Genomic DNA, 27,890 nt, shown 5'->3' with positions numbered 1-27,890 from the left:
GTCCCACCCAAATTCTGTTTTTAGGGCTGCGCGGTGACCCCCCCGGGTTTACGCTGCGGTGTAAATGGGACTTCGGTCATTGCTGGGGGAGAACCCCCCAAGGTCCCGAAGTTCCCCCCCACCACTGGCTGCCCCATCCGCAATATCCCCCCAAAATCCCCCCCCTTTGCTCCCAAAAGCCAAGGGAGGGGGAGTTTTGCTGGGGGTTGGCCCTGTGGCTGTTTATTCCTTGTCTAGACTGGGAATAGCTCCCAGATCCTGGGATAAACAGGGCTGCAGCGTCGGGACAGATAATTGGGGGTTGGAGCCGCGAACGTGCCCCGCCGCTGGGGTAAGGCCCCAGGGGTGCAGCCGGGAGCCAGAGGGGTGCACGTCCCTCCGGCCCAAATGTCTCCTCCCTGCCCCAAAGCGCGGCTCCAGGGTGACGGGGGGAGGAGGAAGGGAATTTGTCCTAGGGCCAAAGCCGAGTTACCAATGAATATTTATTTGGGGAGGGGGGAAAGGAAGGAGATGTATATACATATACATTCAGTCACGTACGTTTCCTCCCAGAAAAAGGCCCCCGTGAACGTATATTACAAGAGAAGGTCTCCAGATTATTATTATTATTATTTAAAAGCTGGGGTTGCGCCCTAAAGGGCTCGCTGTAGAGGGCAAGCGGTGACGGCTCCTCGCTGGTCTCGGCCGCAGCAAGCCAAGAAGATGGGGACGTTGTCCGGTGGCAGCCCTGTGACAATGTCCCTCAGTACACCTGAAGAACATCAGACTCCATCTCTTCTCTCCCCCGGCGCATGGGACCGGCGCCCAAACCTCAAACCCACTTCTGAGGTCTCCTTAAAACGGTGCTGGGATAGTCAAGGCCAAATTTTTGGCCCCGCTCCTTCTTCCTTACCCTCAAATCTCACCGCCAGGCTAGGGAGTGGTTTTGTGATGGCCGGAGGCACGGGGCCCCGGGAGGTGCCGGGAGAAGGAGGCGGCGAAGCGGTGCCGTACTTGGTGATTGTATCAGCGAGGAGAAAACATGCACGGTACGGACTGAGCGTTCCCATCTCGCCACCTCCGCGCCCTACCCTGTTCTAAAATGAACAACTCCTCAGTCCCGCTCCCCGCCACGACGGGGGGATGCTCAGCCCCAGCCCGCCCCGCTCCCACTCTCTCCCTCACTACTAGTGGGATATTATTCCGTGAAAGGCAAATTATTTTGCCTCGCGGCAGCTGGAGCGAGGAGGAGGGGACAGGCTCGCTTGCACGGCTGTACAAGGAAAGCGGCCAAGCTCGGCCTTGCCTCCGGTGTGGTGAAGCGTCCGGTTGCTCCCCAAAACGTGCTGGACGTCCCCTGACTTGGTGTAGTGGGGATGGGGTGCGGGGTCCACACCTGCAGGCATGTTCCTGGCAGGTACCGAGCGGTGGCAGGAGGTTTTGGGGTGCCAGTTGGCTGCGGGGCAGCCGGATACAAGGCCCTGCTCTCCAAAAATGGGCCCGTCAGCCGTCCTTCGCCCCCGGCCGGGGTTAACACCAGGGGTCCCGCTCCGCTCGCCCGCGGCAGAGGCTGTCGCTGCGCTGCCAGGCGCTGTCGATGAGGCTCTGAGCGTCTTCGCATTTCTTCTTGACGGTGGCGTCCAGAATGGCCTTGTGCAGGAGGTCGACCTGAAACACACGCACGAGGCGGTCAGGAGGGGAACGAACGGCAGCCGCTTCTCCCCCTCGTCGTAAAACCACCTCAAAAACAGACAGGAAAGGTCACCTGTGTCATAAATAGGGGTGACGGAGGGGGACGGGGCTGAGCCAGGTTCCTCCCCACTTCCCTTGCCAGCCCCAGATGCTCATGGCCCACCTTACCCAGGGACTCAAACCCCACATCCCACAGTTACGTGGACACAGAGGAGCCCCGTGGCTCTCCTGCCCTTCGTGGGAAGAAAGCTGGGTTCACCCTGCAGGGAAAAATTAACCCCCTCCTTCCTCGGAGGGTGCTGGCCCCATTTGCCCTTCCTCACCAGAGGAGGAGTGTGACGCAGCCTTGCACGCTCACCTGGTAGATGTTCCTCCACGCGGCGTTCAGCGCCGAGAGGAACCTCTCCAGTTCTGTAGTGCAACTAAAGTAGAGGACCCAGGGGGGCAGGAACTGCTTGCGGTCCTGAGCGAACTCCTAAACACCAAGAGAGAAGCCGGCCGTTACCACCGCGGTCCTTGCCCAGCCCTGGGCCGTCCGGCCCCAAAGCACCACGCTCACCAAGATACAGTACTCCTTGCCGGCCTCCGTGGAGATGGCGGTGATGTCCGTCAGCTCCACGGTGCCCAGCGAGCGGAAGAAGCTTGTCTGGCAGTCCTCGTGGCAGGTGAAGGCCTTCTCGTCCGTCAGCACGAGGCAGCAAGGGACGCATGGCGTAGGGGCAACACCCTGGGGGATCACCTGCATGGGGTGGGGAAAAGGAGGGGTTTAAAATCTGGCACGAAGGAGCCCCATCTCTATGGGGTGCCCCATGGGGAAGCCCTCCTGGCTGGGAAGAAAACCGCCTGCTCCATCCCCGACAGACATCCCCGCTCCCGTCGGCGGCTCCAGGCGAAGGAGGGGGTCGATGCACCCACGCTTGGGGGCCTGTCCCCGGCTCACCCCCTTGGAGACAGCCTGGCAGAAGTACTGCATCCAGTCCGCCATGTCTTCCTCGTTCTCGGCACTCAGCTCCAGGGAGGGCCGGTCCGTCAGGATCACCTGGAAGGAGTGGGGCCGGTCGGTGGTGTTGGAGCGCCGGCATCCGCCGCACTGCTCGCCGCTGGGAGAGAGGAGGGAGGATGGAGATCAGCAGGACGGACCAGCCAGCACCAGCCTCCGTCTGCCCTCCCTGCCGCGGCACGTCACCCCTTTTCCCCACAAGCACTCGTGTCCCATCCGTGACATCCCCTGCGGTTGCTCCAAAGACGGGCTCTGCCTCCGCACGTCGTGGTAGAGCCGGAATTGAGTGCGGTGGGTCCTGGCGTGGCTCTGGAGGGGTATGTCAGCCCTTCACAGGCCAACTCCCCATCAAAGGGTGGGCTTGGCGTGCAAACACCAGGAGGAATTGAGCCCGTCTCCAGCTACACGCACCGGAGCCAACGCAAACGGGCATCTGTACCCAGCCAGGAGCAAGCAGGGAGTCCTGCGGCACGATCTGCCCCGAAACAGCTCCCTGAACATCCCAAGGAACTCCTGAACCCCAGATCCCCGCCGAGTCCGGGCCCACGTCCCACCAGCCGCTTACCCCATGTTGATGGAGAGCAGAGGGGTGACATCCGTGCGGTCCGGGTACTGGTACAAGATCCCGTTGCTGCCGTTTGGGAAGATGAGAGAGGCGTAACCAGAGTCAGCTCGGCTCCGGCAACTGCACAAACACCCCCTGCTTTCGGTCCCACAGCTGCTCCTACCCTGCCCTCCACCCACACCGTGGGCTTGTGCTCCTGCTGCTGGGCAGCCACAGCTGGTGGCTTTAGCCTCCCAGGTGACAAGATGAGTCCTCTCCATCTCCCGAGCAGTTGCTGAGAAGCAAACAGGTCCCAGCACCTTCTCCGATGAGCCCTGGCTGACCCACAGCGCCGACACCCACCTGAGCACCACGAAGCAGGTCTTCCACTGCTCTTTGCCCAGGTAGGAGGTCCCCGCCTTGTAGTGCAGGATGCCATCCTTGGTGACCGCATTTTCGGCAGAGGTGTAGCTATTGTTGGAGGGTCCCAGCGCCTCGTCCATGGGGTCTTCCCAGTGAACGAGGCCATAGAAACGCACAACCACGTCGCAGGCCTGCGAGAATCAGGCGGAGAAGTCAACAGGAGCGAGTCACCCGTGAGCCTCCGCCACATGCAGTGATGGCTGGGAAATCCAAACTCACCTCACACTTAGACTCCTGGGCTACGAACTTTGCGAGTGCCAGTTTCTCCATGGTGGCGTCCGTGAGGATACTGGGGTACGGGGGCTCCCGGCACCCTTTGATCATGGCTGACTTCAAGGAGACCAGGAAGAACCTGAGAGGGAGACAGAGATCTTTGATGAGGCCAGAGCAAAGAGCCCTTCATCTCCTTCATGTGCTCTGATATTGAAGGAGCTTCCCTTCAACATGGGCTTCTGGTCTTCCAGAACAGAGGGTCTCGAAATCAGTCTCCGGACGAAAGGTGATTGCAAAGTCTGAACTCCAGGAAGGAGATGGGCAAGACTGGGAGACGGACGCTCATCCCAACACAGATCCCAGTATGACCACCCTGAGCTGACAGCACGCAGAGAGACCTGGGGACGTGCCTTGGAACTCAAGACCTCGTCCCTACTCATCCCAAGTGATGCAAAGGACACGCAGTCTGCATCGCCCAGTGCCTGCAGGATTTAGCTGGTGGCATCAAACCAAACCCCAAACACCCTCTGGTCACAGGACTTTGTCATGAAGGGCTGTCACTGGAGCCTCCTGCGTTCCCCAAGTCATGCCGGGAGCGCTGGGCAGAGGTCCCGCGCCCCGGGAGGAAAGCGCCGCGCTTGTGCCGCGGTTTGCTGCCCAGTCCCTGCTTACTCGGTGAGAGCCACGTCCGCGGTGTCGAGCAGGAACTGCTTCCTCCGATTGGTGCACACCAGAGTCACCGTCTGCTGATCCAGCCCAACCTGTGCCACACATGACCAGTTAAGGAAGCCGCGCGGGGGACGAGGGGCAGCGAAGCAGGGCTGAACCTGGCTTCTGGCCCCGGGGGAGAAGGTCAGCGGTCGCTCTGCTGCCCATGTGAAGATACGAGCAAGATGGGCACCCACAGAGGTGGAATTCGAGGTGGGAGGGTCACTTCAAACTCTCCCAGTCTCAAAGGTTCCCTGGCCAAAATGCTCCCTGGGGACAGAGTGCCCCACAGAAACACCCCACCGTGATGCTCCTGACACTCCTGCAGCCGGAAAGGTGAGGAGTGACCCCCAGTAGCCTCCTGCTCACCCCAAAAGGGCTGACCCGACCCAGGCTGCGCTCACCGAAATGTAGTCCAGCTCATTATAGGAAACAGCCTCCTCCACCATGTACGGCTTCTCCGCTGCCCCTGGCACAGACACAAAGAGCTGCGTGAAGTAGCGGCAAAGGAGCCCAGCGCTGCCCGGATCCTGCAAACCAAGCCGTGTCCCAGGCAGCACGGAGCCACAGGGCACGTCCCCCGAGAAACCCTGGGACACAAGTCAACCTGAGCTCCCTACTGAGACTCTGCCACCGCCCCGGGGGACACGAGGGATCTGGCAGTGAAGGTAGTGAGCTACGGTGCCCTAATTTATGAACAAGTCACCGATCAAGCAAGCCTCCCTCCCTGCAGCTGAGCACAGAGGCTGTCGGGATGGGATACCTTTCCGGATCAGGTACACGTAGCAATCTGTCAGCAGGACGTAGATCAGCTGCAGGTTCCCCTCCATGTGCCCGGTGCTCATTCGGATCATCTGTGCGGAGAGAGAAGAGCTCTCAGCCCACGGCCCATGCAGGCAGAGCGCCGGTCCTTCATGGGAGATCGGTCGCAACAGCCTTACCCTGAACAACTGTTCCTCGTTCTCCCGAAAGACATGGATCATCAACAGGAGGAGATGGTTGTTATCCACCCTGTGAAGAGAGACAGCAGAGGATGGACACAGACGTGGGGCTTTTGGAGGGGGAGGGGGATGTCTAGGAACATCAATTCCCTTCTTTATTGAACTTGTCCATGACTTGGGCACCTGTTGGTCCCCCAAGACCTTCTCCTCCTGACCTTGTGCATCATATTCATCCTGGAAAAGGATGGGCTTTGCCCCCAAAACCAAGGACAAAGGGAGAGGTGCCAGCTTTACCTCAAGATTATTTGGAAGATGCTCCCTCTGCTGAGCAAACCCAGCCTCACCTGAACTCGGACGGATGGGTCAGCTCTGAAGGGCTGCCCTGCCCTTCCTCCACGCCAGAGTCCTCGGCACTGCTTGGGGAAGGGCTGGGCTGCTCCTTCTTCGGCTCGTGGAGAGCCTGGGTGTTGGTGGTTTCTGTCTGGCGAGTTTGGGGTTCATCACTCGCCCCTCCAGACTCCTCTACTGCCCCAACTGCTTCTCCCTCTCTGCTTTCTTCTTCTTCAGGAGCCTCAGGGCTACCAGGAACATGTGGCGGTTGGCCAGGCCCTGGAGCGTCATGGTGGCCACCACCTGGTGCAGCAGCGTTTGGACTCTCAACGGTAAAGCGGTAGAAGTCCATGGGGGCTGAAATCCCCTCACTAAAGTCGCCAGAGGACGATCCATCTGGGGTCTCCCCTGGCGTGCCAGTCCGAAAGGACTGCCCGGGGGGCTCGAGGGGGGCGTTCCAGCCACCGGGGTCCAGCTGCCCGTTGAGTCTGTCCATCACCTTGCTCAGCGGCTGCCCCACGCTCTCCATGGAAGTGTCCTTCATCTCGGGGATGCGTAAAGCCAGCTGGCTGAGGGCAGAGCGCTCGCGACCCTCCTCCTGCCCGCCCGGGCGTGGCTCACCAGCCGGTGCAGCGGGACCATCGTCTTTCTGTGGCTCTTCCCTGTCGCTCAGCCCGTTCACGCCGCTGTCTCCGCTGGCCTGCTGGGTCTCGGGCACTATGGGCGCAGGGGTGTTCACCAGCTCTTCTGGCTTCGCTTTCTTCTTCTTGCCCGTTTTTTTCTTCTTGGCTAACCTGCATGGTGACAGACCAATAGAGATGTCACTCATCCGTGCCTGCTTACAAGGGTCACACCCCTTCCCAACAACCCTCCCTTGCAATTTTCCCTATTGCAGAGAAATCAGGAACTTTGCTCAACGTGCAGCCACACAGAGCCCCTGTCTCCATGCCAGCCGTCACAAGAAAAGCAGGGCTGGACACCGTTTCCTACCTATCCAAAAAAGAAAAGAGGCATCGGCTGCTGGACGCAGCATCTTGGGCTTCCTTTGGCTGCAAAGGGGATCACAAATGGATGTGGAGATAAAGTCATGTTGGAAAAATTCCTGCCGGAGAGCAAGACTCTGGGAAAGGAGAAGGTTTCAAGAAGACCTGGGAATGCTGTGTCCTCAGCTGCCAGAAGAGGGAGATGCAGGCTGGAACCCGCTCCAGCCGAACGGCACACCGGGATGCCGGCCGCGGAAGTGATCAGGCCGCCCATGGCACCCAAACTGCTGCCAGGTCACTCTTGTTTGGGAAGTGAGCACGGTGCTCCCCTTCCCTCATGTCTGCTGGAGCTCTGGGTGCGATGTAACCCAGCTCCTCTACTCCTCTCAGGAAAAACCAGGCATGAGAGCAAATTACAGGCCTGCTGGGCTGGTTTTGGGGTGCCTGCGTCGCTGGCCATGAGCAGACGGAGCCTTGAGCTCTTTGTCTGGGTTAAAGGCTCTGAGGGACCCCTGGGGATCTCCTCTGCAAGAGTCAAACGCTGGCCCGCAGGTCCGCGGAGGCATCTCCCTCGACTGGTTTAGCCACAGCTCATTGACAAACAAGAGGAAGGACAGGAGAAGAGATGTGAGACCCAGAGTTGCTGCAAACCTGCCACCAGCTGGAGAAAGCTTCAAATAAAAGCCCACGGCTTCCTCTGAGCTCTACAATATGGACTGTTGGGCAAAGGTGTTCATGTCGAGCCAGCTTGTAGCTCTGCAGGCCCAAGGGACCAGCTCAGTTGATACCCACAGAGCATCAGGTGGTGTGTGAAGGTATAAAACCACTTTTGCACGACTGTATAAAGGCTACGCCACAGATGCCGACTCTGTTGGGCTAGAAGGGATGGCACATCATCAACCTCTGGTGACAGATGACACTCAGGGGCACGTTTCCAGGCCAGGCAGCTCTGTCCCTACCTGATGACCTCCAGCTCCGTGCAGCTCTCGGACTGGTCCGTTCCTTCAGGCGTGGCTTCTGCCTTCTCCTGAGAAGCTGTGTGCACCGGCGTGGTCTCGGTGGAGGACGGCGCGTCAGCTTTCTCCTCGTTGAAGGGGTTGTAGCGCTGCGTCGGGCTCTTCACGGAGGCCTTGCTGCCGTTGGCCTCCGAGGCGGTGGAGCGCGGGCAGCTGAGCGTGTCTGTGAGGTCTCCGTCTGCAAAGACAAGAAGGGAAGAGCAGGATTAACGTCAGCTCGGGCACCTGGATCAAGTCAAGTCAAGCAAAGCTGCGTGCTGGGGGCTCGGGGCACTACGTGGTCACCGTACTGCTTGCAAGTGACACCACTGCGAGCACCGGCAGAGCCGTCGGACCAGCTTAGCTTCAGAGATTGCTGCGGGCAGCAGGCTCTTTGCGAGGAGGGACAGAGAGGCCAGCGTGCGACCCAGCGTCGCTCTGCATTTTGCACCCGCTGCGATTTAGGCAACGCCTGGAAATAACAGCTCGGTCACCCAGGAGCTGGCAGCCGGATTAAGAAGTAGAGGTAACGTCCTCGGGAAGGAACTGGAGGGGTCTTGGGGCCACGGTGCTCCTTAGCAAGATGAGAGCGAGCTAACGAGGCTGCTGCCCCACATTGCTGCTTCTCCCCTGTGACGGGGTCTTAGGAAGGCGCTCGCTCGTGTCGGGCAGAAACGGAGCCAGCCCGTAGAGCCGCAATCTTTTCGGAGCCGGCTGCTTTTCTCAGCTTGCGTGAGACACGTAAGGGGGGCTGGAAGTGTGGAGGGGGGACACACAGCATTCACCGGGGTCCGAGGACAGCAGGATGCACAGGCAGGTCGTAGCACAACCGGCTTGGCCCATGTTAGTCTTCAGAGGGAAAAGGAGCAGTGGAGAAGGGCTACAGGAGTCATGCTCGGAGTTATCCGTCCACAAAGTCACGGTTAAAGGAAGGTTACCCATGCCCTTCTCTTCTCCAGCACCCTTTATTTCCAAAGCCAGCTAGAAACCCCTGTCTAGGCAGGAAGATCCCTTCTGAAGGAAACCACAGCCCTGGCAGACTGATTCGGGGGCGTAGGTTTTGAGTAGGAAAATGAAACCTCTTATAAAAGTCTAATAAAGGCCGTTTTGTGACGGCCGATTTCAAAACGCTGCTTTGTTCCTGCTGGAACGCCTGCCCCGTGTGAACTGTATCGAGGGAAGCGAGTCGGGTAGATTTAACGTCTACATTAAACGGAAAATAAAACGTTTAAAAGCTATTTCAGCCCCAGGCTTCTAGCCTGTATCACCAAAATGAACATCACTTCTTTTGCCTAAACCCTGCTGGTTCCGTCGAGACAAAAATTATCTTTGTCCAAAATACAAAATTTCTCCCCAAAATGCATTTGCTGAAAACGAGGATCTGCCTCAACTTTCTTAACCCCTTGCATGCCTCTGAAAAGCAGAGGGATTTGCTCCCAGTGTCCCTTGGCTTCTGCCAGCCTGCACCTAACACCTACGGTGAACTCGCCCGGTGGGCGTTGGGTCTGGAAATGTGGTTTGTCCTCTCTGGGTGTACGTTCAAGCTGCAGGGGCACGGTAAACCATCTCTGTGAGCATCTCTCCGCGTGGGGTAAGAAAGAAGATGAGAGGGAGCGTGTTAGAGCCCAAGAGCCATCCACATGGAATTCAGGTAGAATTTCCCCAAATATTCAGGCCATACTGGCCAAGGCCATTTGGACCCAAGGCTCCATCCAGCTTTTAACTGCAAAGGACAAAGCGTGGGTGTATTTCCTCTGGGAGTAAAGCAGAGAGGTCTCCTGCTCCCGTGACATGCAAAGGGTACGTGCAGGGACTGCATGTGGAGGAAGGAGAACAAGTTCCTCTAAAGTGGGCATGTGCTCTTGACCGTAAAGGCCAGACATAGCTGAGAAGTTGGTTTTAAAAGTGGTAAAATTAAAAAAAAAACCAAACCCAAACAAAACCAAAAACATGTAGTGATCCAAATTGAGCACAGGGATGTGCTGGATGTTGTGGCTTCAAGAGAGAAGTTTTGATACATGGGAGCTGGGTCCAAGGAAAACAAACGTGGCACTTCAGGACATGGTTTAGTGGGCATGGTGGTGTTGGGTTGATGGTTGGACTTGATGATCTTAAAGGTCTTTTCTAACCTTAATGATTCAGTGAAACCCTCCCAAATTTATCCCCGCAAAAGGCTCAAAATTAAAGAAAACAGAATTCGCTTGGCTGTTTTCCAAGGCTTTCAGGAAATCAGTAAAGGTGGATCAGTTTTTCAGTCAGCACCCTGCGTGCTTTACCCCAAAGAGGAAATCTACAGCCGTCAGGTCACGCTCATTTTGGACGTTGGACATTTTGGACACTCATCCCTGCCCGCCAGCTTCACGCCGGGGCCGATTTTGTAGCTTTTCTTTTGTAACCTGGTATAGAGGCTCCTTTATCAACACAGGCTGTAACGTATCGAGCAGCCACAGAACCGTACTCAAAACTCCAGCCTCGCGTCTGCGACGCTGAGCGCTGGGGCAGACACGTCTAGAAGACACGGATGCATCATCAGAGGCAGGAAAACATCCCTCCGCTCCGGAATATACGGCCAGGAGTTGGGGAAAGCTTTGCACGTGGTCTCACAAATGAGACACACAACCTCCCACCTTGGGGGGTCTTTTCTGCTCCTTTCTGCCCCTACTGAATTCCATCAAGATGTGGTGGTGGCTTGTTAAAGAAATGAACCGGGGAGCATGCAGCAAGCTTCAGGTGGCAGCAATGCAGAGAGAAAAACAAAATGTTGTAACAGATGAGTATGTCCCACCTTCCCAGTCTCTGCTGGGCATGGTCTGCATTGCTGGAAAGACATCTCCAAAATCATAATCTACAAAAACGAGGGATAAAACTCAGGATTAGAAATACAGGTAGTGGGGAGAGAGAGGGGACAAGGGAGAGTGTGAAGGGGATTTGGGGAGGGAGCTGGGAAAGGAGAGAAACAAAACATTCTTCCACCAGTATCTGAAATGCATGAGAAAATAGTTAGGGAACATGGAGGCGAATGGAAACCAGCTGCACTAATCATTGTTGCTGCTGGATGTTTGCGTTGCGGGAGCTACAGCGGGACCAGAGAAGGATGAAGGCCCCATTATGCAAGCTGCTGGAAAGTTCAAACAGATAAATGTTCGGTGTCATCCAGGGCTTGTGTACTTAATCAGGGATCCCCTCTGGGAAGCAATTTAATCGCTCTGTGCCTCAGTTTCCCCACGTCACACTTACCTCCCATAGATACTGTGATGTTTGACTCATTAATGTTTGCAAAGCCAGGGGTCTGATTAAAGGGAAAAACTTGTCCTCTGATCCTAAAATCCCCAGCTCCACCTACACTCCCAGGGTAGCGAGATGCTCCTGTTGAAATGACGAGCAGTGAAATAGTTATTGAAGTGAAATCCCTCCACGCCGGAGGAACAGCGGCAATGCCTGCCCTCCTGGGCTCAGACACCTCCACCGTCCTGGTCCTGCAAGAGGAGACGGCGCTTCTACATCAGCACCAAACCCCTCTACGCATGGGGAAACTGAGACACAGACCGCAACCGCTGCCCCAGACACATGCAATAGCTTGCGACAATGCCAAAACCAAAATCTAGCTCAAAAATCTCTACTCCAAACCCCTCTTCTCTTGAGCATTAAGTTTCCATTCACGAGATGGGCTGGAGAGCGTAGCCAAACCCAGGTAACACCGCTTGCCCAGTCAATAGGGACAGGTAGATGTGCTGGCACTAAGGTTTGTTCTGCTGAGGGAGTAACGGAAGGAACACAAGCCCGGGGGTGCAGCAAGCACTGAAACGGTGGCTTATGCCAAACCTCTGGGGTCAGAGAAGCTTCCTCCCGTGACTTTTATTGCTAGGCTCCTCGTGCCATTTCCACTTACCTGGGATGCTGGGGCTTTGGCATATGCAAGTCCCCGAAAGGAAACGCTTTCACGCATGCAGCATGAGCGCAGATGCCACGGGTGAGCCCAAAACAGTGCTGTGCTTCAAAGCCCTTTGCTAAAGTGATGCTAACGCCCATGCCCACATCTGCGTCTTGCTTTCCGGGCTGTTCCTTCTCAGCATCTTTAATGTCTGTGGTTTCTATCTTGCATGTAAAAGCAACTGGCAGACCCCTGTCTCAGAGGGAACCCGTGCATCTGCGGACTCAGACCCGAATTCACTGCATCCAATTAACCGCACGTATCACCCCATCTGTTCCAGAATCCCCCGATCTGGCTTTGTTCAAACTGACATCAAAAAAGGAACAGGGCCAACATATTTTGGATTAGGAACAGCGGCAGCAGAGCTGTTCCTTCATGTGAACGTGCTTCACGCAGCGTAACAGCTCCTTGCTCCAGCCTGAAGCAGGTTAAGGGGGCAGGCACAAGGTACATGTCTGCTCGGTTTGTCAGGAACAACCTCCAGCCCTCTCTGATAGGGATAAGGGGGTGAGTGTGACAACTATCAGGCTGTTCAAGTTAAGATGCTTAAAGAGGAAAAACCAGCACCTCAGAGACCACTGGCTGCCTTTCCCTCAGACTGCAGGCATGGAGAAAAGACTCTGGAAACTATTCCCCACCACCTCCAGCATATTTGGGTGTCTGGACTGCAAAATAAGCCGTTAAAGGTCCTCTGCAGCCCTGTGTACCTGCTCTGAACCGGAAGCGATGTTCAGGTACAGACACGAGCTTCACTCCATAGGGAAATTTCTCCACTTCTTGCTAAAACGCACCCCCCAGGATGGAAACGTGGCCTGAGGTGACTAGCATGGGAAGCCCTTCTCTCCTGGTTCGAGGCGAAGCTGGCAGCTTAAATCCCAGCACCTCCCAAGGCAAGACAAGAGAGATTCACAGCCTAACTGCTGGCTCTCTCGCTTTGGTCTCTTCCAGCCCACCATTTGCCACCTCATTCGGCGTCTCGTCCGGTCCAGCAGCTCAGCCAAAGGAGGTGTGGGGGCACACAACCTTGACCGCACCCGTCTCCAAAAAAACACTGACCTTCGCTGGACGGAGCGATGGCACTGTCGTCCCATTCCAGGTTGGTGGAGGTGACCGAGTTGAAGGAGTTGAGGGACAGGCTGTCTGAGCCGTGCACGGAGCTGGGCAGGCGGTCCTCAAAGTCTAGCAGGTACTGAGGTTTGTAGTAATCTGGCATGTACGGGGCCAGATCCAGGTAAGGAGCGTCCTGCAGAGAAGGAAGCGTGGGGCGAGTCAGGTTCTGAGTCACCGCACACAGTTGTTAGCACAGTTGAAACAACAGGGCTGTCCTCGAACGTCCTCTGGCTGTCCATTTCTGCCACCTTTCAGAGGAAACCCGACGGCTCCACTGCGACACCGAGGGTTAGCCAGCAGCTTTGTGTTTACCTGGAGGGACGCCAGCATTTCGTACCACGCTTGCAGAGCTCAGCTCCTTTATCCCCATCAATCTGCCCTGCAGCTGGCTTCCCCACACCTGCCCTGCTCCTCTTCTGAACAGTGCAGAGGAATAACTGAGCAATAGGAATAAATCCCGTTGCCGGATCTCCGAAGATCCCAGCCTAGAGCCTTTCCTAGAAGCGCCGGCTTCACGTTTTCTGCTGAAGGTCAATGAGAAGGTACACCCTGGACCAAGCAGTGGGACCTGTCGCACCCAGGACTCCCTCCTCTCCCAAGAGAGACAAATAAAACACTCACCAGATCCAAGTCAAAGCGGATGAACTCCAGCCCGGACACCAGCGTTAAGAACAAGGTGAGATGATCGTGACTGCAAACCAAGGCATTCCTGCGGTGTGAAGAAAACAGAAAAGTTTTAGGGATGTGGGAAAGAGCAGACACAGCTACAAGCGCCCTTTCTGTTCTCTGTGTGTCTCCAAGCTGCCGTATAAACAGCCCCAGAGCTGTGAGCCTGCTGTTTGCCTCCTAAGAGCAATGGCAGAGCTTAAGGGCAGGTATACGTGGCTCAGAGCAGGTGGGCATCCATGATGCGCTGTCCCCAAACCCAGCTACAGCCAGATTTCCAGGCATCCACTGGAGCTGGGTCCCCGGACAAGAGCTCAGCAGCTCCTTGGAAAATGTGAAAGAATATAGAGGTTACATCTGGGACTGGGAGTAAAAGCAGTTAACTACGAGAGATGCATGCAAGCCCTTATATAGGGCAGTGTGTCCACATCTGGGACCTTTTAATTAATCATGCAAAACCTCTGCAAAACCCACAAAGAAAGATCAGACCCTGATTAACTGCTTGTTCCCCACAGGAAAACGAGGGTTTGCTCCTGACAAGAAGGGACAGCAATCAGTGCCCAAACGAGAACGAGATGGGATACTCACTTGACATAGTACTTGTGCAGCAGGCTTAGGTTCTCCTGGAACAGCCTCAAATAACTCTCCAAGGAGTTTTCGTTGAGGGCTAGGTACAGCCATGCCCGGCCTGAAAGAAAAGCAGCAGAGAGATTTATCTGTGGGGAAACGCCCGAGAAGCGGAGAAAGCCTAGAAATAATCTCAAAACAGTTAAAACACATCAGATCATTTTTTCACATTCGCATCATTTCAGGGGAGCGACTGACTGGCGGGGAAATCCATGGGGAAGAACGTCAGCGGGAGATGAAGGGGCAGATAAGTGATTCAGAGTGGGAATAAGAATAATAGTAGTAGCTGGTTGAGAAGCAGACACACAACTCACTCTCTCCAGCAAGATGGGAGCCCTACTGGCATTTCCAGCAGGGATCAGGAGACAGGAGAGATGGAGGGAGAATCGCTCTAAATCAGCGCAGGTGCAATTTGAGATATTACACAAATTCCTGTGCAGAGAGAGGTGATGGTGGAGTCTGCGCTCAGCTCCGCTCTCACCGGTACGGGGCTCGGGAGATGAAGGGTGTTGGGATAATCAGGCAGAGAGGAAGTCTCTGGGCACCGTCCTAGGTCAAAAGCAGCCTCGATGGTCCCAAACATCTGCTACAGACAACTCGCAGCAGGGGAGAAGCAGCATCAGGCAAACGACAGCTAGAGCAAGATGTTCTGGGGCGACAGAGGTGATGCCTCCCTTCTGCCAGAAACCCTTCCCAAGAGCACAGCCCAGCAGATTGCTTCGGTTTCCTGGCAGCGGAAGCAGGGCTACGTCTCTGACCCAACCCTTGATCCTGAGGCACGGGGCAATTATTTCTAGAGCCGTCATGCCAGGACTCCCACCTCCTTGGCCAAAGCAAGCCGGACTCAGCAGGGAGCTGCCCACTGGCTCCCTCAAATCTGCCTGCAGCCCCAGCCCTCGAACACACGGCCAGCACAACCTGCCTGGGCCTCCTGCCAGATGTCCCCAAAACTGAGCTTTGCTCTTGGAGCCGGGGCAGCGCCTGCTACTACTCACTGCGTCCCAAGTTGGTGGCCACGTGTTGAAGCACTTCGATCTGTTTGACGGCTTCTCGGCGGGTGAAGTGAACGACCAGCACCCAGTAGCCCGAGGAAAGATCTTGCAGGCTGGCAGAAGAAAGAAGCCCAGAGGAAAGTTAAGCAAGGGCTTCGTTATCTCCATCCCAGTTGCTGCCTAGGTAGCTTCCCCACGCTGAGGCTACACGCTAGGCAAAGCACAGTGAAAAGCCTCCCAGAGGGAGGCTCCACACCTACCCATAGAGCAGAGCATGGTCCAGATGTTCACAGAGCCGCTGCAGGACCTTGTCATGGTTTCTGATGGCTGGCGTCTCATCTTCACAGGCAGCAAAGTAGCTCTGCAGCTGCAAAAAGATGACAGAGGATGGCTGAAACATCCTTCTACAGCCCACCAAGGAGGCAGCTGGAGATGCCGACACACTCACAGCCAGGATGAAATAGCTTTTTTTAATCTCTCAGCTTGCTAAACTTTGATGCAGGTTACTTACAGGGTGTAGCAATTGGTTTTAAGAGCACCCTGAAGGCAGTAACTCCTAAGGAGAACCTCACCCATAAAGGCTCTTCCACGTTTCGGAGACAAGCCAGTGGCGTGGCCGCAGCCGCACAGCCTCCTCCTTTACAGCAAGGTTTTGGTAGTTCCTCTGCAGCAGTGCAGCCATCCCAAAGCAGTTCAGAACAGAAAAAAAAATCAGGGCTCTGGGCTCTGTTTCTAGCTCTGCCACGGGCGAGTCCCCTCCTCGGTTTCAGGGTCTTGCCATGGGAAACCCTGGTTGGGGAGAGACGTTGCTTCCAGGTATAAACGATGCTCCGAGCCCAGGAGCATCATCCTTGAGGCAGGCACGCTCGGTGCTAAATCTGTGCGAAATCTCAGCGCAGTTTCAGTGTCTCGGGAAGAGACAGAGGTTTTCTTGTTACAGGTGGCTTGAGTAACCGCCGCGATGCTGGGTATCGACGCCAGGGAGCTGAGAACTGCCCCAGGCTTTCAAACGCAGGCTGGCAGGGATTGCCTGGCCGCACAGCAGCGGGCACTCGGAGGGTGCAGAGAGCAGCACAGGTACGGACGGAAGCACGTGCATATGGGACAAAGGCAGCTCAATTAATCGCTATTTCGTTTGCCTCCGCTGGGGCGAGGCTACATCGCTATGGTGCGTCATGTCTCATAGCTGCCGCTCTCTCAAAAGTCAGGACAGCTTGACTCATCCTCGGTCAACCCGTTCGCGGCTGCAGAGTTAGCTCTGAAGTCAGTGCTGGCCCCATGCTCCGCTGACAACACCCTTGGAGGCTCGAAACAGCGTAAATTGCTCTTCTGCCTCTGCAAAACCTGCTAGAAATCCCCTTACGCTCAAATCCTATCTCCCTTCCCCGCTGACCCACCGGCCTCCTCCTGCCCCTAGAGCTTACAGCTCTATTTAGGTCCCCGTCTCGCACATACTTGGCCTTCAGGCAGGAGATTACTCACCCAGGATGTCATCTCAGCTGTACATGCCATGTTTATTTGCTCTAGCGGGCGACAAAGCCAGCGTGGTTCAGCTCAGCCGTGACAACGCATCACCCGTATGTATATTATTTTGGTGACCCAACAGGTCTTTGCTAAACCTCACCAGTTAGACGGTAGATCTAAAAAACACGAATTTGATGGTATTGTGCTTGTCAAGTCTGACCTGTCCCCAGAAACTGGTTTCACCTCCTGAATTATTACTGAGGCCAGAGAAGCTCCTTTAGAAAAATCATCCAGTCTCGATGTAAAAGTTATCAACGGGACAGGGAACACCTCATGGCCGCTGGGGAATTGTTCCCAACAACCTTTTTAAAAATATTAATGTATCTAGCTCCAACACCCTCCTGGCTTGAAGACTTTGACTCCCTCTGGAGCTCTTGGGTAAGATGGGAGAGCCAGGCGTGTCCCTGCATGGAGCAGGTCCCAGCCCTTACGTTGGAAAGAACTGCTGAGCCAGAATAATCGTGGCCAAATTCCCTCATCCGATCGCACAGCGCAGTTCAGTCTGTCCCTGTCCCGTCTAGTCCAGAAGGTAAATCCCCTGGGGAAGAAAATACGTAATAACGTATTGTTTGCAGAGCCACCCACGGGTGCTCCGGCGACGCAGACTTTTTCATGACACCCTGGCGAGACCCGAAGCATTGCAGCTCAGCAGCTCTTACCTGTTTTGGGGAGGAAGCTGTTCTAGAAGTTTTAAACTATTAATATTCTTCTCCCAAGTAGGGAGAAGAATGCCCTAAAATCCCATTATTCAAGAACTATTTCAGAAGATACCTGCAGCCAGTGTTTTAAGCTCACTCCCATGAGCGAGGATACTAGAGGAAGAAACAAAGTCGTAATTTAGAGCCATATCCCTCTGGCAATGGACAAACGGAGCCACAGGGGATGCTCTCCAAGAGCTGCTTGGAGCTCACTAAAATATCCCAATTTGGAGAAACAGAGGCAGAAAGCAAAGCCGCTGCCATACGGGACGTGAGGCAGGGCTTGAAGGCAGAAATTCCCAGCTTCTCCCGACCAGGCTGTTGCCTCTGCAGAGAGCTGGGATACCCTTGGAGGAGGGTTTCTGTCCGGGGTGTTTCTGCAGGCTCTGTGCTGTCTTGAGGAAGGGCAGCTGTGGGAGACAGCTAGGGAAAACCAAAAATAACCAGGCTGTACATTAGCTTACCACCAAAAACAAGGAGCGGCTCAGCCAGCTCTGCACACACAGCTCGGGGAGGTCATCTCGGAGGGAACTTGGAGCCTGTCTGTGCCACCGACTGGAGGAATTCCCCGTGACAGAGAGGCTCCAAGACTAGGCAGAGAATGAGATGAGCAAATAGAAGCATTTCCTCTTTTTTTCTTTCCTTCCTTCTTCAAAAATAACTTAGATCTTTGTTACAGTCCTTCCCGCAGCCAGTTCACAGCTCCCAACCCTCCCTGTTGCTACAGACTGAGCTGCTCCCATCATCAGAGGAGGCAAACGCTTAGCTGGGTGCTTGTCTCATCCCAACGATGTTCCCAACGTCTCCGAACATCGAGAAGCACCAGGGAATTTCTGAAAAACAGATTTCTCTTCCCTAGAAAAGCCAAATCTTCCCCCCAGGAAGGGACCTAGCTTTTGAAGGGCTCATTCTGCGTTATGTGAAGTCTTGGTGTTACTTTTAGCTGCTCTGCAAGGAGAACGCAGCCTCCTGCCCCGCACAAACCCAGCCCCATAGCGATGTCCAGAGCAAACCTGCCCCAAAAGGCTTAAGTCTGCCCCACTGCAATGTCAGGAGCCAGAGGAGGAGCTGGCGTGACCGCGCCTCGCTCAGTCACAGGGTCACGCCAGCCCGGCGCACGTGGGACCCTGTGAGCGGGAAACGCACGCTCAGCGGTTTCGGATTTGGATTCGGGCACTCCGAGTCACGGCGTTTTAGGAGCCGTCGATCACAGGGGAGCGCACCGAGGGCTCGCTCCTACCCGCAGGCGCAAAGATGTGCCGACACGTTCCCCGGAGGGTGCTGCGTCAAGGGACGGGGTCGTTTCCAGCATCCCTCCAAATTAAACGTGGCCAACGGCTTGCAGCCCCGAGCAAAGGACGGGCACGGCTTGCCGGAGCACAACAGGCCCCAAAAAGAGATCGGCCAAGTGAATCCCCGCCGAGCTCCCACGTGTCCAGGGAGGAAACAAGACAGAACAAGCCTCAGGATCTCCTGGGTGGAGTCATCCCCGTGGCGAGGGTGGCAAAAGGCTGAGACTTGCAAAAGCTGATGGGGAGGCGTGTTCGGCTTGGGAAGGAGGGTGCAGACACACATGGAGGAAAGGTATGATGAAATAGCTTTTCCAATTGGGGAACAAAATCCAGTTGCACCATTTCCCAAAGGCCCGCTGGCATGCTCCAAGATCCACCTCGCCCCAAACCTGTAGGAATTAGGACCACAAGCATCTTGGGACAGGGGCACAGACCACGGATGGTCCCAGCATCTGACCCTGATCGTGCAGCACAGGCAGGAGTGACGTGTCACTGCCCTGAAAAAATGGCATATATATGGAGCATTTATTTCTCTCCTGTAAATCGCTATAAAACACAAATTAATAATTTGAAACCAACCTCTCCCTAATCACAGCGTGGCAGACGGACCTGTTTGGGAGGTGGTGACCAAACTTTATGAAGCGTCCATGAAGCAGCTCCCTGACATACCTGGGCAGCGAGTCGGGCTGGAGCCAGGGGGGAAAAAAAAAAAAGAAAATCAGGAAGGAGGAAAGCAATAAGGTTAAAAAGCATTAACCAAAAGCAACATTGGTCATCTCTGGGTTTTCTGGAGAGATTTTTTTCCCCTCGTCTCCTCTGTGCTCCAAAACCAGAAGGAAGGGTTGAAGGCTGACTCTGACACAGGACTCGTGTGGGGCACGGCAAACGCCTCGAGCCCTGACCCAGGGCTATTTATAGACATTCCTGTGGCCAAAATAAGCGTTGTCGGCATGCAGAAGGCATCCCTGCCGTTCACCGAGACCACTCTGCAGCCCCAGCTGGGTCCGAGCACCGGTGTTGCGACAGCGTGGGACAAAACCTGCTTCGGTGAACTGGTTACAAAACCCAAACACTCGAGGCTGGCGAGTGACACACACTCGAGAAGAAAAGGGCATTTGTCCCAAGGGGACAGAGAGCTGCTTTGCACTGAGGGGAACGCAGTTTTTGCGCTCCTAACCCTCGTCCCCACTGAGCAGAAGGTGGATTTAATTGCTGTTTATCGATCACGAGTTGATTTTTTTTTTTTTTGCAGTGATACACCACACCCCACTCTGGCACGTGTGAGAAAGGATATTCCTTGCACAATTTTATAGCCTGCTAATTGCACCCGTTCTCAATGAGTGTGAAGCTCTCCAGGCCTACCTGCAGAGCCCCCGTGTTGCAAGAGATGCCAAAAAACAATCAGGCAGCCACATCGTAAAGTCCGTTCTCCAAACCTCATCGTTCTCGTGGCTCTCCTTTGAAATCTCTCCAGTATTTCTACAACCTTATTGCAATATTGAAATACAGTCTCCTGACCTGTTGGCCACAACCCAACCCGAGTCTCCATCTCCCCTCCGTAAATCTGGCCCGCAGATGTTTCACTAGCGGCTTTCCAACACCAAGTTCATTTCCCGTGTTCTGCTCGGTATTTCCTTGGCAGGACAAACATGGCGAAAGAAAACCAAGACAGCCCAGTCGGGCACCCTTGGCGTTCCTCCGGCTCCCTAACCACGCCGCTCGCTGCATGGGAAAGGCGCTTCGAAAGCCGCTTTCCCACCCGCAGCACAGGACTGGCGAGGGGTTTTCCCCACCCCAGCACCTGGAAAGACACCTTCTCCAAGTTTTCAGCTAGGTGGTTCTCTCTGAGGACAGCATTTCATGAGCCATCCAGGCAGGCAGCTGGAGATGCAACCCTTTGCTAGACCCAAAGCCCTTCCCAAGCCTGCTCCCAGCGCTTGCTTTTCCACCATGCTGCACGTCTAGACAAGGCTGGTGGGACGTTACCTCCCGGACCGCACAGAATAACCCTCTGCAGGAAGAGCAAACCCACGTGGTTTCCTGTGAACGCAGCTTGCAAAGCTGTCTAACAACACAATTAAAAAAAAATCCTGATTAAGAAGCTGGCTCTGGGTCTTGGCACTCAGTCTGGGGCTGCACTCAGAGCTATGCACCCTCAGGAGCAAGCCTGGAGCTCCACGGAGCACCAAAGAAAGCTGGCAGGGGATACCTTGTCCCAAACAAGCGATGGCAGCACAACCCCAAGGGAAGAGGCAATGGGAAGGGACAGGACAGACACATAAGAACCGGCACTCTCATACCTGCTCGGGGGAGTACAGACATTCAATGGTAAGTGGATAAAGAGGAGGCTGAACTCCTAGTCTTCCATACCACCCATAAAAGCAGGCTGAACTTCGAGGCAGGGCTGTTATTCTCTCTTGTATAACACAAAGCCCTGAAACTTCAGCTCTAGCAGGACATTTTGAAGGTTGCATACATGATCTGACTCAACATTTCTTACAACAAGCTTCCAAACCAGTACCAGCCTCAGCACCAAGCTTCCCATCCCGGCTTCTGTACACCTTGCCTGGGTCTTGTGGCTTTCCCGATGAAATGCATCGGCACGCTGAGAGCATCAGTACGTTGAAGGCACCACAAGTGATGCTGGAGCAGCCTGGAGAGAAACAGGGCGTGCTTGTGGTGTGCAGAGACAGGAGCCTGAAATAAGTGAAGCTGAAACCCACAGCAAAGATGCTCCGTGGCTGGAAACGCAGAGCTTTGAAGCATTTGCAATCCAGTGCCAGCGAGGCTGTCACCTCCTGGGACACGTACGCTTGTCGGCTCCCACACCCTCAAGGCTTTTCCAGGGCTTTCCTTCATTATTTCTGAGCAGCGAACCTTGCAGCAGGCTGGACCCGTGTGTGGCTCAGCCAAGGACATGATTTTTTCCAGCGGTGACACCTTGCAAGCCGCAGGGAGCATCCCATTCCTGTGTCACGACGAGCGGAGCGCCTGGAGCAGGGGACAGGCACGGAGCTGGCTGTTGCGGAACCCTGTGCCCACTGAAGGCAGATGGAAAGGTCGCATGGTCAGCACAACAGAAAAAACAGACTTCACGGGAAGGAAAAAAAACAAGTCTGGTTGGTAAACACAGCAAAACAAGCGAGCGCAGGGTGCTCGTGCCCTGCAAGTCTTGGTAACGGCGCTGCTCTCCCAGGGAGCTGCTGCTTACTCACAGGCTGGCTTTGACTCTCTCGCCGTCAACCAAGTCCTCTGGCCCGCAGTTATTTCGGTTTCTCCTCTTGGACCAGGATATCAGAAGTGGGGAAAGATGAAATCACTCAACAGCCACCAAAATCGTGCAGCTGGAGGCAGAGAGGCTCAAAGGCATTGCTTCAGCTCCTCGTACGAAACCCACTACCAAAATTCGGCCTCCTAAACCAACCACTCTCCCAGCAAAACGCTTGGTGTTAGCGGTAGGAGAACAAACGGGCTTTTTCTGTCCCCAAAAGGCTACCCTAGCCTTGTCCACCAGCAGATCCACAGTGGATTTTCAGAAACGCCTCCCCTGAGTATAGAGAGACAAACATCAGTTTAGGCACCCATGGAATCCAATCCCCTTGCAACTGTGGATGACAAACCTTATATCGTCACCAGACCCGCGCCAGCATATGGCATTAGGAATTTCCAAAGAGATAAACCTTGAAATACTCAAGTAACCCAAGAAATACACTGCTGCGCTCTCAGCAGAACCACAGCAAACGGCTTTGTTCGCTTGCCAAAGAGAGGCAAAGCCCTTAGAAGACCGCCATATACGCAGTGCCGGAGCTGCAAGCGTTCGTAGACTTCTTTAAAAGCACATGAGCGACCTTTGTGTCTTCGAGGCTGACTTATGAGCTCTGTGAGATTGCCGCTAGCTTCAGCCACGGGCTTCTGAAGGTCTGGCACGCCTGGTACACGCGGTGAAAGGGCAGGCCAGGACTGCCAAGCGGAGCGGCGTGTGCGTACCGATGTCGATCCCTGCTGCGTGCTACCCAGAGCAGCAGTGGATGTGGCCTGGAGCAAACACAAGCGAGAGGAAATACCCTGGCAGAGATAACCCCCTCCGTGGTCTTAGAGCCAGCAAGGTGCCCCTCAACGGGAAGCAGAAGGCAAGTCGCTATTTAGCTGTTTTCACATCTCCAGAATTGCTACCTCTGTGTCACAGTGGCTGGGCTAAATAAATCCCCGCCAGAGATGAGCACATGCTCTCCGTGATTTGAAGAGGGATACTCCACTCCAGCGCTACTTGTTTCTCTCCAGGACACGGGGGCACTAAGCCATCCCCAAATCTCCCCTCTCTCGCCATGCAGGAGAAGTAGAGATCACAGAATCACAGAATCACTAGGTTGGAAAGGACCTTTAAGATCATCAAGTCCAACCATTAATCCAGAACCACCATGTCCCCTAAACCATGTCCTGAAGCGCCACATCCACACGTTTTTTGAACACTTCCAGGGATGGCGACTCCACCACCTCCCTGGGCAGCCTGTTCCAATGCCTGACCACCCTCTCAGTGAAGAAATTTTTCCTAATATCCAATCTAAACCTCCCCTGGCGCAACTTGAGGCCATTTCCTCAAATGTGGCAAGGCAGAGCTCAGGGTGCCTGGGGGACTGCAAAGCCCTTTCACCGGTATAGAGCTGAAAACCTGCTCCAGAGACAAGCAGAAGAGGCATAGCATTAATTCACTGGGGGAAGTGGAAACCTTCCCAAAGTCATGCACAAAGGGAGCAGAGCCAGAGCTTCTGGCAAGAACTCCTGCAACATCGGCAAAAACCATCGCTCCACCTGACTGACATGCACCAAGGATCAGCTGCTCTCGAATTCATGGGAATGAGTGTCCTTCAAAGCCAGTAGGAAAGCCTGAAAAACAGAGAAGAGCCCCAAAGATCTTGGATTCTGATCTCTTTTCTGATTTTATGTTTAGCTCCTGGAATTGCCAACCATGAGTACTGTTTAAGGACTTTGCGTTTTTGCCACCTAATCACAAGTAGGACAGCAATAAATCTCTCCTACCTTCCAGGAGGGCATGGAAATCCAACAAGAGAATACAAAACATCTACGCTATCAGGCTCTGTATGGACCAGGTCACCTGTGATAGCTCCTAGCTACCAGGAGATGCTTGGCCAAGGATGCCCAAGAAGTAGCTGGCATTTCTAGCGTGCTTATCGTGGCAAGGGTTCAACTGGGAGGCACGAGGAGCCAGCTCTCATCCCACTGCTGCCACGCACAGTAATATCCCCTAGAACAAGCACTTCACTGAATAAGGGTCTGCACCCCACTGAGAGAGGATGTACAGAAAGGGGTGAATGCACACGGAGCCATAACACGTCCATCTCCAGCCTTCTCCTTCTATAAAGCCCTAATTCTTTAAAAGAAATAAGGGTTAGGCATCAATTTGCACAATGATTTGAGCTGGAGCACAGCCCTCTTAGCAGAGGGCAGGGTGAGGGAGCACTGGATGGCAAAGGGGAAAAGAAGCAGTCATGAGACAGAAGCAACGAGCTCCGTGGCATCACATTGTCCACGTCATCAGAGCAGAAAGCATTGCCCTCTGAATGAATTTGTATCTCCCAGGGAAGACAGAGAGGACAAGCTGAAAATCAACATCACACTCACAGTTCCCTTGCACGTGTGCTGGAATTGAAGCTGGGACCCACCTCGCTATTGCTGAGCTCTCCCAACCTCTCCTGAAGCCACCAAGAGCAGAAGCCTCTTGACATCTCTCCAGCTGGAGAGGCCAATTTTGTCTAAATTAGATGTTTTATTTCTTTGCAGTCGAGGCCTGATCTCACACCTGTGATGCCACATCTCTGCAGCCAACAGCAACGGTACCGCTGATGTCCGAGATACAGGTGAAGTACATGAACGGTCCGGATCTGGCACTTGGGTATCACACAGAGAGACCCAAAGGTTTGTAACCACCCTCTCCAAGCAGCTTTGCATACCTACCTTTTCCAGCTGTGCTCCATCCCTCACATACTTCCACGAAAATAAGAGAAAAACAGTCCTGTTCACTGAGGCTTGAGGGATTAGCTTGGAGTTGAAGCACTATTTTTGCTGTCGATTTGTACAGAATTCACTCACTGCTTGTCCTCTGAGTTCCCACTCCCAAAATTTAGTGGCACCCTGGAGAAACTGAAGCCACAGCCAGGCAAAGTCACAGCCACAGGTATCCGTGGCACAAACCCTGCCCAGGGCTGTGTTGCTGCTCATTGCCTTCCCCATCCGAGGCAGGGGGAAGCTGACAAGCATCCGCATGGTTTTCCTGGGGCCGCTGGGTGAAAATAAGGTGTTTTTTCTGCTGCTGCTGCTACTCAAATCCTTACATCATAACCAGGTACCTCGGCCTTCAGCGGTGGCTTATCTCAGTTTACCCAGTCTTGAGGTGGGGTTTAGTCCTGGCTGACTTCGAAAATAACGTTTGACTTGCAGACGATGGACTGTCGAGAGTCCACAAACTCCTCTTTAGGTCTGAAGCTGAGAAAAGAAAACGTGTTATCACCTGGCCGGAAAGTGGCATGGAGAGGAGCGGACATCACCGTGAACACATCCAGACCCTTCGCTCTACGACTCAAACCCTCAACGACGGCGAAAGCGAAGAGCGAGCAGCCTACACAGCGAGGAAGCTTTTGAAATCAGAGGCAAGATATTTGGAAAACTCCTCCAATGCCACGTGATGATCCCAGCAACGCGGAGTTACTCAAGACGGATCCAGAGGTAGGGAGAGGAGGAAGAACGAGAGCAGTATTTCCCAGGGCATGGGAAGGGTGTACCTGCTCCCCATACCTACTACCTCACTCTTCCCACTAACAGAGAAAAAGAGAAATATCAGGGACTTGAGGGCTGAAGTCAGACAGGGAAGCACCAGGAAAAATTAGCGGCTCCATAGCTGAAGGGGAGCAACATCCCCGAGGAAGGAGAACTGCCTCCTGAGGTTGAAAAGCAGGGGTGTGCCAGCACTGGACTCTTGCCACGTGGTTGAGTTTTGTTTCACTGGAACGGTATAAATAAGTCTGTCAGCCTGAAGCCTCACATAGGTTCCTACTTTTCCCTGAGCTTTCTTGCCCTCAGCTGAACAGGAAAGCAAAAGGGGCAGGATTGAAAAATCCCCAAATCGCTCTTTGCCGCTGGACCAAGACAGGAGATGGCAGAGATCGAGGCAGTCCAAGGCAGAGGTGTGTTGGCAGAGCTGTAGTTGCGGAGTCCCGTTCAAGTACGATAATAATTAAAATAACCACCGTGTTGATTTTATAGCATTTCCAACAGGGATCCTCCAAGGATTTTCTGAATGCAAATAAATTACGTCCAGCAAATCCTGCGTGGGAAGTAGTATATCCTTATTATGCATATGGGGAAACTGAGGTAGTAGCGCTGCAGAGCATTGTGACAGAGCTTGGAGCAGGCTGAACACCCGCTGATTTCCAGGCAGATAAAAGATTATCCTTAATTTTTAGGGGACTGAAAGGGGAGAGGCCAGAGGACAGGGTCACCCATGGAAGAAAAGAGAAAGTCTGGGAGAGGTTTGCACATCCATCCTACATCCCAGGGGCGACGTCAAACCATCCATTCCTTAATAGTGCTGGGAATTCACTTGTGATGGTCTTCCTAAGACAAGTTTTCACGGATGAATCTGCATCAGGGCACACTGCAGACCACAGGAAAACTCCTGTTCCATAAGGCAGCAGAAACCAAACAACTGGAGAAATGTCAGCGAGTCCAGAAAGCCTCCTTTCCCCCAAAACTTGGGATGAAAACTGGAACAAGACTCCCTTTTTCTCCTCAAACAGAGCTCGTGTTCTTTCCCAAACACGGCTGGAGCTCACATAGGGCCCAGGCAGGACACACGGCCCAACCCAAAACTTCCAGCACGTCCTCAGAACTCATTCCTGCGACTGCCCCAGACAGACTCCAGTGTCCGGGTCCCCTTCACGCCAGCATGCAGATGCTCCCCACCACAGGCTTTAAGAAACGCTCTCAGATGCCGAGGGGCAAGGAGAAATGAGGGGCAAGCAGAAGGACAAGGTGAGAGACGAGGTATGACGGCACACGACTTCAGAGCCACTGTTTTGAGGGCTCAGACCAGGGCACTGCCAAACCACGGCGTATGCCTGGCTGGAGGCAGGACCTCTGCAAAGAGGGTTTCACACTGGACTCGTCCAGATGGCCCCGCCATACAGCTCCAGGAAAAAAGGGATCCCCCCCAGGAGAAGAAACCCTTTGAAAGGGGGGAACCCCACGGGGGAACCCCAGTATATTGCAACCAGCAGAGACAGAGGCTTCTGGGGGGGACCCTGGCAGGGTGGGCCAGGAGGTGACCCCACCTCCGGGGTGTCCCACGGTACCACCTAAAAGGACGCCTCCAACTTCACACCCCCAGCACAAGGGGTCCCTGGGGACATCCCCAAACCCACACAAAGGAACCCCTAAAGGTGTCCCCTGCCTCTGGCGGAGGGGATGGTGGGGTGTCCTTGACCCCACACTCCTGTCCCAAAGCGTCCCTTGGGGTCTTCCCAGGCCCCTACCTTGGGGGGTGAGGGAGGCTGGGGACTGACCCTCAGCCCCACATCTCTGGTGGCAGTGTGTGTCTGGGGGGTCCCCAGGAGTGCCCCCCAGCCGCACACGTCAGGCGGAGGCAGTCCTCAGGGACACCCCAGGGCAGAGGGGTCCACAGGGCTGTCCTAGGGCTGTCCCCAGCCCCACAGCCCTTGCACAGGGAGTCCCCAGCGGGGTCCCCAGGGCCGTCCCCAGGCCCACAGCCCCGGCAGAGGGGGGCCCCAGGGCCGTCCCCCGCCCCACAGCCCCTGCACAGAGGGTCCCCAGGGCCGTCCCCAGCCCCACAGCCCCTGCAGAGGGGGAGTCCCGAGCCCCACAGCCCAGTCAGAGCTGGGGGGGGGGGGGGGGGGCGGTCTCCAGAGCCAGCCCAGCCCCACAGCGCGGCCCCCGCCGCCCACCTTCTTGACGGAGAGGGAGATGTTCTCCAGGATGCGGTCCTTCACCTCCGCCGGCTCCATGGCGCCGCCGCCCGCCGCCGCCGCTGCCGCCGCCCGCCGCCGCGCCCGCCCGGCGGAGGCCGAGTGCCGGCCCGCCCGCCGGGCCCGCTCGCCGCCCCGCCGCCCCCCGCCGGCCGGCTCCGTCCTGCCGGCTGCCCCGGCCCGGCCCCGGCCCGGCCCGCCGGCTGCGGGGTGGCGGCCTCCGCCGCGGCTCAGCGCGCCATGTCC

The 27,890-nt window shown here is 55.1% G+C and overlaps 1 protein-coding gene across 1 annotated transcript; it reads right to left on the bottom strand.

Moving 5' to 3' along the window:
• Positions 1–1,509: 1,509 nt before the first annotated feature.
• PLEKHM2 (pleckstrin homology and RUN domain containing M2) lies at positions 1,510–27,683 on the bottom strand (the record flags this gene model as incomplete). The annotated part of the gene is made up of 21 exons (XM_082009285.1): positions 1,510–1,647; positions 2,030–2,146; positions 2,231–2,410; positions 2,612–2,771; positions 3,237–3,302; positions 3,579–3,769; positions 3,858–3,990; positions 4,524–4,612; positions 4,964–5,028; positions 5,323–5,413; positions 5,501–5,570; positions 5,845–6,624; positions 7,773–8,007; positions 10,594–10,653; positions 11,046–11,174; positions 12,796–12,982; positions 13,471–13,558; positions 14,104–14,203; positions 15,138–15,247; positions 15,395–15,501; positions 27,624–27,683. 21 exons carry the CDS (start codon positions 27,681–27,683, stop codon positions 1,510–1,512), a joined length of 3,156 nt encoding a protein of 1,051 aa, XP_081865411.1.
• Positions 27,684–27,890: the final 207 nt, after the last annotated feature.

This window comes from Phaethon aethereus (genome assembly GCF_964289735.1).
Source record: "Phaethon aethereus genome assembly, chromosome: 21".
Taxonomy (NCBI): domain Eukaryota; kingdom Metazoa; phylum Chordata; class Aves; order Phaethontiformes; family Phaethontidae; genus Phaethon; species Phaethon aethereus.
The sequence above is the reverse complement of the archived record's forward strand: the minus strand, read 5'-3'. Positions and strand labels throughout refer to the sequence as shown.